Genomic DNA, 13,640 nt, shown 5'->3' with positions numbered 1-13,640 from the left:
CATCTTGTTAAGTACTCAGAGGTTTAACCATTAAGCTGCTGCCATAAAATATTGACCTGCATTTAATTCTTCTACATAACTAAGAATCAAAGTTAGATGGTGAAAATATAGTTAATACAGCAGATGGGTCAAGGTTACATTATTATGTATTTGTAATGAGATGTTCAATGTCAGAGAACGAATGTGGTCACATGAACTATGAAGGATCCTCCCTTTACAAAGAAAATGCCAGAATGCTGCATGAATCTGCTCTGACCGCACTCAAAGATGTCAGCTTATTTCCATAAATTCTTTAGCGATGAAAGTGGGCGTTCAGTGAATTCACAATGTCTCTGAATCTGATTAGACACAAAATGACTTTTGTGTTCATTGTAACAATTTGTTTTTGTTTTAAACTGAATGGTGGAAACCATAAAATATAAAATATTGATGTATTAAGACTGAATACAAAAAAAACCTTAAGAAAATTTATAATGAAATAAATTAATTTAATAATAATTAATAATGGATTTGGTACAGCTTCTGGGTAGGTTGGCCTTCCATACGGTTTTAGGTCAGGCTGTCTGGTTTTAAAATATCATATCTGCATTTCATCCAGAGATATTTAATAAACAAATGAAGAATTAAGAGAATGAATAGAAAAATAAATAGTCAAATAAATAGGCTATGTTTAAGTTAAGATTTACTGGCATACATTTTAGATATTTAATCGCTTGCCAGCCCTAATATATATATATATATATATATATATATATATATATATATATATATATATATATATATATATATATATATATATATTAGGGCTGGTAAGCAGTTTTAATTTCATATTTAAAACATTACTTAATTTTCCAATATTTCATATTTCTATATTCAGATATATTTTGATATCTCATATATTTTGATAACTCATGCTATTTTAATTGCAGTGTAAATGCATTTATGCCACCTCTGAGCTGCTTTATACAGCTTGTGTAAATATTTCCAAATGCCACTTAAGATACAGATTCTGTCCCATGTCTGTAATTCAGCTGCCCTGTAGTGTCTTAATATTCTAACTTATTACTCTAAATTTAAGAATTGAACATAAAAAATGACATATTTGTTTGTTTTGGAAAATTGTTAGTTAATTCGCTAAGAAAAGTAACAGTAATAATACTTCTCAACAAACTGCACTGGTTAGGGGTTTAAGTCAAGAACCTCTAGAATGCCCAAGTCTGATGAACTTTGTTGAGCAGGAGGGGATCGTGCCACAGATGTCTCTTATCTCATGAAGTCTTTGATGTCTTAATGAAAAGATGATGCAGGGATGAGTTTGGCACAGCTAAAGGTTCGCGCGGCATGACAATGTTTTGGAAACTGAAGGACACGAGGAGCACACAAGGTTACACTGAGCTTTTATTTTGACTTTTGATTTATCCTGATGCAATCCCGTGCAGTCACACACATATAAAAGTGTGTGTCTAAATTACTGCTGCTTCAGACTTGAAGAAGCTTTAAATCTCAATCCGTTCTTATGGCACGTGAACTTCTCCAGCCTTGTGGAATGAAGCCGGTGCATCTCGGTGAGGCTGCTCTGGACCTTCTGATGCAAGGGGCCCATAACAGCACTGACGGTGCACAAGACAGTGTGTGTGGAGCCACGGCCACACTACTGCTGCTGTTGCTCTGCCTGCTGCTGGCCATCAGACACCATCGGACAAACAAAGACCATGTGCCAGGTCGGTACGGTTTATTTGAGGTGTTGTCCTTTATTATTTAACACAGCATTTTCCTTATCAAATCCATTACAGAGACACTTTTTGAACCGATAGTTGTGGGAAAGAATATTTTTAGTTCCTATCATGCAGTGTTTTGCCCTTGTATCCTTTGTTAGTGACTATGCTATCTACATTTTTGGTAGATAGTACTGTGCAGTTAACATATTTAGAAAACAAATAGTTTAAATTCTAATTGGATAATTAAACGTTCACAGTAAAAGTAAGAGCCCCACACATGATGCATTCATTATTAATGTCCTAAAACTATGTATAATAATTCAGTAAATGTTGTATAAAATAGATTCAGATCGATTAATGCATGTCACATTCACATTGTGTCAATTACTAGTTTGCTGCAATGTGTTTTATTCAGGTCCGTGTTTCTTCCTGGGTCTGGGTCCTCTTCTCTCTTACTGTCGGTTCATTTGGTCTGGGATCGGCACTGCCAGCAACTACTACAACAGCAAATATGGAGACATTGTACGGGTCTGGATCAACGGTGAGGAAACTCTCATCCTGAGCAGGTAAGTTCTCTCTCTCTCACACACACACATACACACACTCACCATTCCTTGTGAAAGAGACTTTACACATAATTTAAAAAAAGTATTATTATTTACTGAATGGAATGTTTACGGGGGAGGTATACTGCATGTTATTTACGAATAATAAAAATGTATTCTAGTTTAAATTTATATTAAGAGTGCATATTTGTAAGTAATTTATGAATTCTATTGTCTATTTGACACATGATCAAAATGTACTGCCAGAAACAAAATGGTTAACTAAAGTAAATGTCAATGCCAGTTCTAGTGCAACTTGAATGTCATTAAATATATTTAGAATTCCATATTTGTAATGTTGAAATTCTGTACATGTTAAATATATTAACTTTATTTGTAATATCAAATAACACTACAGTTACAATCACATTCTTTGCATATTCTTTAATATGGTAGTCAACACTGTGTATAATGATTTAAAATGTATTATAATGTGTGTGTGTGTTAAGAAACATGCATGAAAGTGTACTCTTTAGTTTCAATTATGTGGATTTGTATATCATTATTATTATGTTATTATTATTTTATGATACATTAAATGAACTTCTCATTCTAATGCTGTGTGTGTGACAGGTCGTCTGCTGTGCATCATGTGTTGAGGAGATCTCTGTACACCTCACGTTTTGGGAGCAAACTGGGTCTGCAGTGTGTTGGGATGCATGAACAAGGCATCATATTCAACTCAAATGTGGAACTCTGGAAGAAAGTCCGCACTTTTTATGCAAAAGGTGGGCTTGCTTTCAGTAATACCCAAGTAACAATATATTAACTGTGAAGAGGCTGATATAAATTGCATGATCACTTTTGATATCTCAGTGTCACAAGTAGCATTTGAATTTATTTACATCATTTTATTTCAGTGGATTTTTATCATTGTGGTTTTTTTTATTATTATTCTTTATAGAAAAATGTAGCCGTAAGAGGTGCTAAGCATATTTGTGTGTGTGTGTGTGTGTGTGTGTGTGTCAGCTCTAACAGGTCCAGGGCTTCAGAGAACTTTGGAGGTTTGCACCACTTCCACAAACACACACCTGGATGATCTGTCTCACCTGACAGATGCTCACGGACAGGTGGACATCCTTAACTTACTGCGGTGCATTGTAGTGGACATTTCCAACAGACTGTTTCTAGGAGTCCCTCTTAAAGGTTAGTCCTAAGAAACACTCAGACTAACATACAGTACATCATCTGAATAAAGCATACAGACAAAGAGATTCGATAATATGTTTCATATTTTGTTATCTAACGCAAATTATCTAATAAATGGTATCTAATAAATCTTACTAATTATAAACAATTGAACTGTAATATATTTTTGTATGCTATGCATAGTGGCATTATGCAGTTTTTAATAATGTGCTTAAAGGGATATTTCACCCAAAAATGAAAATGCTGTCACTAATTACTCACCCTCATGTCGTTCCAAACCCGTAAGACCTTTGTTCATCTCTGGAACACAAATTAAGATATTTTTGATGAAATCCGAGAGCTTTCTGACACTGCATAGGCAGCAATTCAAATACCATGTTCGAGGCCCAGAAACATAGCAAGGACATCATTAAAATAGTCCCTTTGTTTTAGGGTGAAATATCTCTTTAAGGGCATGACAGATGTTCTCTCTATTAGTTGTGATCTCATGGTTAATTCTGCATTTTAGTATCTTGATATACATTGAAAACATATTATAGGTTACATGTAAATGCTGGTTTCTTGTTGCTGTGTTGCAGAGCATGATCTGCTTCAGAAGATTCATAAATATTTTGACACCTGGCAGACAGTACTAATCAAACCTGATGTTTACTTCAGACTAGACTGGCTTCACAGGAAGCATAAAAGAGACACGTGAGTTCATTAAGTATTGTTTATTGGAGATGTATGTACTGTAAATGCATCCACATACCATATGTGAAATGTTTTTTATGGTGTCTCGGTGTGTGTGTTTGTGTGTGTGTGTGTGTGTGTTTCAGTCAGGAGTTGCAGGATGCCATTGCAGCTCTGATCGAGGAGAAGAGAGTTCAGCTGATACATGCTGAAAAACTTGACCAGCTCAATTTCACAGCAGAGCTGATATTTGCTCAGGTGAATGTGACATGCCACACACACTTTTGATACACCTACTGTATACAGATGACTGACCTGTGTGTGTGTGTTTAGAGCCATGGGGAGTTGAGTGCTGAGAACGTCAGGCAGTGTGTGTTGGAGATGATTATCGCGGCTCCAGACACTCTCTCTATCAGTCTGTTCTTCATGTTGCTGTTGCTCAAACAGAATCCAGACGTGGAGTTAAAGATCCTGCAGGAAATGGACATTGTCCTAGGTATGAGCAAACACACAAGATTCAGTCATCGTACTTTAAAGGAATTACTTCTTCATCCTTATGTCATTGTGAACCTGTGTTTTCTGTAGTACACAAAAATAATCTTTTCATTTCTATTTTCCATTCACTGAGAGACTATATACTAATATTATTTTCATTTTTGATTGTGTTTTGTAGCAGGTAGGAGCCTGCAGCACTCACATCTGTCCAGGTTACACATTCTGGAGAGTTTTATCAATGAGTCGCTCCGGTTCCATCCGGTCGTGGACTTCACCATGCGCCGGGCGCTCGATGATGATGTCATCGAGGGCTACGAAGTGAAGAAAGGAACAAACATCATACTGAACGTGGGTCGGATGCACAGATCCGAATTCTTCCCCAAACCGAATCAGTTCAGTCTAGACAACTTCAAGAAAAATGTGAGTCTTCAATATAAAAGGCGTTTTTTGCCTTGTTTTTCTGTCTTCAGTGCCATTATAAACATTAACATAAACATTAACAGTACTATTAGCCATCACTCAAATAAATATTTAAAATCATTATCAATAAATTAATAAGAAATAATTTTTTTCCTGAAACTGTTGGAATGGCATATATATATATATATATATATATATATATATATATATATATATATATATATATATATATACATAGACCAGCAATCAATGAACATTGACTTTTAAACTAAAAATATTTGCATTGTTTCACTAACCTCATTATTTTCAGTAGTTATATAATATCTACCAATTTTTTTCCCTTACAAACTTTACTTTTTATTTATTTTACCAAATTATTTATTTTTATCAAAGTAACATTGTTATAACAATTATTCTTACTATTTAACTAACTCAGTAGTAGGACTATAGTTAATAAAAATTTTATAGTATACAGTAATTCGAATTTCCTACAAAACTGTAAATAATTTTCACAATCCTTTATAATACAGTTATTTTATTTTATTTTAAAGCAGAGACCATTCATTTTTCATTACTTTCTTTTAAAAAAATGGCAATAAGGTCAATATTTAATAAATCAAAATAGTATGTTTTTGGTCCATGGCAGCACCAACAATGTAACTTATTTCCCTCTCTCTCTGTCTCTCTCTCTCTCAAGGTGCCGAGTCGTTTCTTTCAGCCGTTCGGATCAGGCCCGCGCTCGTGTGTGGGGAAGCACATTGCTATGGTGATGATGAAGTCTATTCTTGTGACACTGTTGTCTCGTTTCTCTGTGTGTCCTGTGAAGGGCTGTACTGTAGACAGCATCCCACAAACCAACAACCTTTCACAGCAGCCGGTGGAGGAGCCGTCGAGCCTCAGCGTGCAGCTCATCCTCAGAAACGCTCTCTGATTCACCACTAACACATCTGCTCCTGTGTCATTATTACCTTGTATTTATCTACTGCTTTAAATGGTCAGTCCTTTGGATATTTGTGTTTAAATTTGTATGTAATTCAGTGTAAATTTAACTGTTGTTATAATATTGCGTCTTTATGTGGATTAAGGGTGTTTTTTAACTGTTTAATAAAAGTATTCTTACAGTAAATAGTTTAAGTCAAGTCAAGTTAAGTCACCTTTATTTATATAGTGCTTTAAACAAAATACATTGCATCAAAGCAACTGAACAACATTCATTAGGAAAACAGTGTGTCAATAATGCAAAATGATAGTTAAAGGCAGTACATCATTGAATTCAGTGAGGTCATCTCTGTTCAGTTAAATAGTGTCTGTGCATTTATTTGAAAATCAAGTCAATGATATCGCTGTAGATGAAGTGACCCCAACTAAGCAAGCCAGAGGCGACAGCGGCAAGGAACTGAAACTCTATCGGTGACAGAATGGAGAAAAAAACCTTGGGAGAAACCAGGCTCAGTTGGGGGGCCAGTTCTCCTCTGACCAGATGAAACCAGTAGTTTAATTACAGGCTGCAGCAAAGCCAGATTGTGCAGAAGAATCATCTGTTTCCTGTGGTCTTGTCCTGGTGGTCCTCTGAGACAAGGTCTTTACAGGGGATCTGTATCTGGGGCTCTAGTTGTCCTGGTCTCGGCTATCTTTCAGGGCTGTAGAGGTCCTTTCTTGGTGCTGATCCACCATTGGTCTGGATACGTACTGGATCCGGGTGACTGCAGTGACCCTCTGATCTGGATACAGACTGGATCTGGTGGCCACGGTGACCTCGGAACAAGAGAGAAACAGACTAATATTAGCGTAGATACCATTCTTCTAATGATGTAGCAAGTACATCGGGTGTTATGGGAAGTGTTTCCGGTTCCGGTTTACCTAATTAATGCAGCCTAAAAATCCTTTAACGGATTTGGATATTAGAAGCATATTAGTGTGTTATGTGTAAGCCAGGTTAAAGAGATGGGTCTTGAATCTAGATTTAAACTGCAAGAGTGTGTCTGCCTCCCGAACAATGTTAGGTAGGTTATTCCAGAGTTTAGGCACCAAATAGGAAAAAAAAAATTGATTATTATTTTTTTTTTAATAACATTTTAAATTAGTAATAATAATTAGTATTTTTATTTATTTAATTTTTTTTTTTAAAGTGGAAAGCAAAAAAAAAAAAAGGAAACAAACACAAATTTATATTGCGAAGCAATTGAAAAATAAATAGAAAATGCATATTAAACAAATATAAAATATTTTGGTGTTTTTAAAATAAAAAATAACATCATACAACATATTTCAATATTTTTTTACATTTAACCATAATGCTATTTCATTAATTGTTTCAATCCACATAAAAGTGGTTAAAAATGATAAAGACTCAAAATATTTATTTTAAGACATACGTTTTATATATTGTAATAAAATGTAAGTAACATTTATAAGTGTTAATAATTGTATATAAAAAAAGAATAATAAATAAAAAAAATAAAAAATAAACCCTGCACTGCTAAAACACAACAGTCCTTGTGTTGTCTTAATAGGAAAGGGGGTTTTCCATTACTTGATAAATTATCAAATGTGTGCTGTGTGTGTTAAGTTATATGATTTTTTTATCAGCAGATGGCACTATTCCACCATGTTAAGACAGTGTGAGCACTGCATGTGGACACATGATCTGAACTTCACAACTGTTTAATTTAAATGATTGAGAATTAAGTTAAGCTAGAAATGAGTTCAGTACTCTTAAAACAAGTTGGACTCAACAGATGTTCAGCAGACCTCATTTGTACAGCTCCTGTGAGTAGCTGGCAGGCAGCATAAGGGTCTCAGGGTCCATTAGCTTTCAGGGGCCATTTCTTCCATATGGGGTCCATAAAGCTGTCAGCCAACACATAGAAACCACGAACACACACATACACAAACAAGCACCACTTAATAGGTCATGAGCATATATAAACAGTCAAGATTAATGCATACTAAATGATTTCTAAATTACATTTGCATTAGTTGTTTTGATGTATTATTATCATAATCAGGCTGAGCATTCATAAAATCAGTGGCCAGCACTGAAGACAGAAATGAATATGTATCATGTATCGTTATTGCCATGGTAATCTGCTCAGTTGTGTCAGTTGCAACCAGACGACATTGTAGACAAACACACATTGTTACACTCGAACAAAACACACACCTGCCTGATCCAGAGATCTCCATGTCAATGCTCTCTAAACAGGAAACAGGAAAACGTTTATCATCAAACACACTGACAGAAGAAGAAGAGCTAATAACCTCCCAGTAATTAAAATGCTTCAAACCATAACATTCTTTCTTCAGAGGAACAGAAAAGGAAAGAAAGTTCAAAATTGCTCCTTTCATTACAATGAAAATTTATGCAGATGTCATTTTAATTAATTGATTTAGTTATCTGAAAATATGATTAAGATGTGTAGCTACACTCTCATGTATGTAATGCAGAGTGCTGTTACTAGTCATTCAATTCGAACTTGAAAATGAAGTGAAGGTGGTTTTCAAAACCGAATAAAACCAGCATGAATGCAGAGAACATTTCTAACAAATCTTGAACACTCTAAATTGTCATTGACCCACATGTCAGATATCTATAACCAAAGTTTCCTTTGCTAATTCAAGGTAAGTTCTCTGATAAGAGAGGATGTCTTGATCAGCCTGAAAAAAAAAAAAAAGCTGTGTAGCTTACAGTATGTGGTAAATCCCACACTGAGATGAAACTACAGATGTCCATCTAGACTGCTGTTCTCTCAGATGACCTTTGACAGACCAGATCAGTTTCACACTCAAACACAGCAAATAGATTTTTGCAAGAGATAAATTGAATTATCTGGTTTAACAGGAAGAAATGTTCAGAAGAAGAAGAAATCTGCCTTGCAAAACACAAAACAACAGGAAACAGTGCCGTCATGACCAACAAAATATGACGGGTGTTCTGAACAGTGGATTACTGATAGCAATAGCTGTTACAAACTCTAGTAAAATACCCCGGTAGAGCATAACTTCCATGCACAGTACATGTACAGTATTGTTCAAAATAATAGCAGTACAATGTGACTAACCAGAATAATCAAGGTTTTTAGTATATTTTTTATTGCTACGTGGCAAACAAGTTACCAGTAGGTTCAGTAGATTGTCAGAAAACAAACAAGACCCAGCATTCATGATATACACGCTCTTAAGGCTGTGCAATTGGGCAATTAGTTGAAAGGGGTGTGTTCAAAAAAATAGCAGTGTCTACCTTTTACTGTACAAACTCAAAACTATTTTGTCCAAACATTTTTTTTTTTTCTGGGATTTAGCAATCCTGTGAATCACTAAACTAATATTTAGTTGTATGACCACAGTTTTTTAAAACTGCTTGACATCTGTGTGGCATGGAGTCAACCAAGTTGTGGCACCTCTCAGCTGTTATTCCACTCCATGATTCTTTAACAACATTCCACAATTCATTCACATTTCTTGGTTTTGCTTCAGAAACAGCATTTTTGATATCACCCCACAAGTTCTCAATTGGATTAAGGTCTGGAGATTGGGCTGGCCACTCCATAACATAAATTTTGTTGGTTTGGAACCAAGACTTTGCCCGTTTACTAGTGTGTTTTGGGTCATTGTCTTGTTGAATCAAACATTTCAAGGGCATGTCCTCTTCAGCATAGGGCAACATGACCTCTTCAAGTATTTTAACATATGCAAACTGATCCATGATCCCTGGTATGCGATAAATAGGCCCAACACCATAGTAGGAGAAACATGCCCATATCATGATGCTTGTACCTCCATGCTTCACTGTCTTCACTGTGTACTGTGGCTTGAATTCAGAGTTTGGGGGTCGTCTCACAAACTGCCTGTGGCCCTTGGACCCAAAAAGAACAATTTTACTCTCATCAGTCCACAAAATGTTCCTCCATTTCTCTTTAGGCCAGTTGATGTGTTCTTTGGCAAATTGTAACCTCTTCTGCACATGCCTTTTTTTTAACAGAGGGACTTTGCGGGGGATTCTTGAAAATAGATTAGCTTCACACAGACGTCTTCTAACTGTCACAGTACTTACAGGTAACTCCAGACTGTCTTTGATCATCCTGGAGGTGATCATTGGCTGAGCCTTTGCCATTCTGGTTATTCTTCTATCCATTTTGATGGTTGTCTTCCGTTTTCTTCCACGTCTCTCTGGTTTTGCTCTCCATTTTAAGGCATTGGAGATCATTTTAGCTGAACAGCCTATCATTTTTTGCACCTCTTTATAGGTTTTCCCCTCTCTAATCAACTTTTTAATCAAAGTACGCTGTTCTTCTGAACAATGTCTTGAACGACCCATTTTCCTCAGCTTTCAAATGCATGTTCAACAAGTGTTGGCTTCATCCTTAAATAGGGGCCACCTGATTCACACCTGTTTCTTCACAAAATTGATGACCTCAGTGATTGAATGCCACACTGCTATTTTTTTGAACACACCCCTTTCAACTAATTCAACTAATTGCCCAATTGCACAGCCTTAAGAGCGTGCATATCATGAATGCTGGGTCTCATTTGTTTTCTGAGAATCTACTGAACCTACTGGTAACTTGTTTGCCACGTAGCAATAAAAAAATATACGAAAAACCTTGATTATTCTGGTTAGTCACATTGTACTGCTATTATTTTGAACAATACTGTATGCCTCTAGAGATTACCATATAATGACCTGAAAACCATTTTCACCAACAACATTTCTCTCAGCTGTGTATTTCGTTTCTTCCATATGCGATTAAGGTGCTTAATTTAAATAGGAAGAGGTAGATTTTTTTTTTTTTTTAACAAATCTTTAACAGGATTAAAATAAGAATATCAAAATACAAGCCTCTGCCTCAGTATTGATGAAACACCCATGGCTGTATTTTTGTCATTGTGCAAGCCTGTATTTTATGGGACAAAACATAGATGTTTAGTGCTTTTTATACCAGTGTTTCCCAATTCTGGAGGCACAACAACTACACATCTTACTTATCTGACCCATTCATTTTAGGTCTCGGGGTCTCTAACCAGCTGATGAGCTGAATCAGGTGTGTTTAAAGGGGTCATGAACTGCCTTTTATATATATACTGTTCTCTAAGGTCGACTTATAATGTTATCAAGATTTTTACATCAAAAACATCATAATTTAGAGGTAATAGGCACTTCTCTGTCCTGTTTTAAACCCCGTTTGAATAATTGCGCAGCACTAATTCGCCCCTTCTCATTATTTGGACTACATGTGCGAATCGGTGGGATGATGTAGAAGCAGGCGTTGATGTTCTTTTGCGGAGGCAGTGTTTAGCCACACTATCACATCACAGAGTGGAACATTCTACAAGTTCTCGTTTTGGCGGACTATTTTTAGACTAACTAGAACGTTTTGAGTTCTGAAACTTACAGAGTGTTTTTATAATACAATGACCTCTTATATGTCAAAAGATCAAGGGGATTTTGGTTTCTCAGTTCATGACCCCTTTAATTGGGAAAAGTTTACAAATGTGTGTTGTGTATGTGTCCCTCCAGGAACCAGGTTGAGAAACTGCTTTATACAATCATAAAATCTGTAAAAAAAATAAAAAAATAAATAAAAATATATATGTTGCAGATAAAGAAAAGAAAACATCTACAGTTGTATTAACAGTAAATAATGATGCAAGGTGTGTGTTTTCATAATGGGATGGATGGCAGGTGAATAGAAGCTATGAGCAGGTATAGGAAAAAAAGAGACAGAATACAAAGCGAGGTACATTTTATAACACACACACACACGCACACACACACACACACACACACACACATTCTTGCACAAACTCCGCTTAGATGCTGGGCAGCTGTAAAGATGGTTGTAACAGCCCCTGTCTATAGGCTACGTGTATACACAAACACACACACACACACACACACACACTGTGCCCTGTCCCTTGACTCTTTTTTGTATTAATAAAATGCTGTACTGCATGTGATCACTGGTTACCAAGGAGATCATCAGAATCAATGAATATCACAAATCCTTGAGTATTCAGAAATATCTCTGTCTCTGGTTTCATTATGAAAACAGGGAAATGAAAGCAGGATGTTTCCTTTAACCCTGAAACTATTCTTAGCACTACAGTTGTTTCTTTTGAAACCAGTTTTAACTCAAAAGTTTTAACTAAGAAATAGTTCATCAAAAAATTAAAACCTCAAAAAAGAGTTTTAGTCCAATATCCTGGCTGCTCTTTTCCATTAAACTAGAATGATCCAGAATGAGAGATACTACTTTAAAAATAATATGAACGCACTATGAAAGTATCTTCATTTTTTATTTTGGGTGAACTGTTCCTTTAAGTAAAGTTAAACTGATATGTATGTCTTCTGTGGCAAAGACAAACAAGGACACTTTGCTTTATATTTAATCAAAGCAAAGGGAATAACATTCATCTTATTAAAATCAAACTGGCACAGAGAGACAGAGAGAAATAGAAAACCATTAGCTCTTTCATTCAGCATGGGCACTTTTCCAGTTCTGCGATCACATCAAAGTTATATTTCACTTCAGATCTGGCTTTGGCATTCGACAGATCAAATCTTCAAGACACTCTGTGGTTTTAGAAAGGCTCTATTGAGCCCTCTGTTACTGTGTGAAACTAACCCAGAACAACTTCATGCATGTTATTATTATTAATGTTTTTATTTATGAGACTAGAGTCACAACCCTTTAGAAGCAATTTGCCTTTTAAATAAATTGTGTGTATTCTGGGATCCAGTGGTGTGTTGTGATGTTCTGAACATGGTTAGGCCACCCTCTACATAATCCCCAAAAATAATCAAATTCCATTTGATGTTTCAAGTTTAAAGGATGTTTCTATCTTATAAAGAGAATTTACAGAGGCCTACATTATATATAATTTATTAAAGCCAATACTCATCAAATCTCAAAATTTAGTTCATGCTTTTTAACTAGATTTTATATGGCAAAAAAATACTTATATTACAGTAACACACAATTCATATAGCTTGTTGTTTGACTTTATTTGACTAGTAATTAACTAGATTAGTAATTAATTATTCTCAATAAACCACTCTGAGGGATTGCTAAAAACATGTTTGCTCACAGATTTTCATTTCCGTTTTACTTTAATTCAGACATGATGTGGTGATTTCAAAGTGAGTGAGTAGTTACCCAGCAGGCACCATTTGACATCAAATATAAATCAAATCTTGATCAAAATGCTGTATCAATGTCAACAAAAACTCAAGTTTGGATGGCAATTTCGTCCAGTGGTAATTGGGGGAAATTAGGTTCCTGTGTTGTGATTCGACAGCAGCTGAGCACACGTTACCCTCCTGGAAACGCGATTGGGTTAGTTTTGGAGTAGTTTTGAGAAGCCAGTTGGCAGGATTTGTTTTGAAAACCTGGCAATCCTAATCTGAACGCACGTTCTGGAGATGTACTTCTAATCACAGGACGCCTTTACTGACGAGATGCGCATGAAGATTGCATTCGATTTTTTGCCCAGCCCTACCATTAACAAAGCTTAACAGCGTTGCCCTTTGTGTAATAAGTTACAGAAACTGTTAAACGCACCAACTTAAATAATAAAATAC

The 13,640-nt window shown here is 35.7% G+C and overlaps 1 protein-coding gene across 1 annotated transcript; it reads left to right on the top strand.

The window, feature by feature from the left end:
- Positions 1–1,495: 1,495 nt before the first annotated feature.
- cyp19a1a (cytochrome P450, family 19, subfamily A, polypeptide 1a) lies at positions 1,496–6,122 on the top strand. The gene is made up of 9 exons (XM_026287851.1): positions 1,496–1,721; positions 2,134–2,284; positions 2,897–3,051; positions 3,293–3,469; positions 4,051–4,165; positions 4,291–4,402; positions 4,478–4,640; positions 4,818–5,059; positions 5,757–6,122. The coding sequence occupies exons 1-9, from the start codon at positions 1,517–1,519 to the stop codon at positions 5,988–5,990; spliced, it is 1,554 nt and encodes a 517-aa protein (XP_026143636.1). The 5' UTR covers positions 1,496–1,516; the 3' UTR covers positions 5,991–6,122.
- The last annotated feature ends 7,518 nt before the right edge of the window (positions 6,123–13,640 follow it).

This window comes from Carassius auratus, chromosome 18 (assembly GCF_003368295.1).
Source record: "Carassius auratus strain Wakin chromosome 18, ASM336829v1, whole genome shotgun sequence".
Lineage (NCBI taxonomy): Eukaryota > Metazoa > Chordata > Actinopteri > Cypriniformes > Cyprinidae > Carassius > Carassius auratus.
Note: the sequence above shows the minus strand (reverse complement) of the source record. Positions and strands in the feature narration are given on the sequence as shown.

What these genes read in the sequence shown, in the direction of transcription:
- cyp19a1a (XM_026287851.1), top strand. Translation starts at nt 1,517, where the DNA reads ATGGCACGTGAACTTCTCCAGCCTTGTGGAATGAAGCCGGTGCATCTC. An exon ending in CCGCACTTTTTATGCAAAAG is followed by an intron (nt 3,052 to 3,292) that starts GTGGGCTTGCTT and finishes TGTGTGTGTCAG; the next exon opens with CTCTAACAGGTCCAGGGCTT. An exon ending in CAGAGCTGATATTTGCTCAG is followed by an intron (nt 4,403 to 4,477) that starts GTGAATGTGACA and finishes GTGTGTGTTTAG; the next exon opens with AGCCATGGGGAGTTGAGTGC.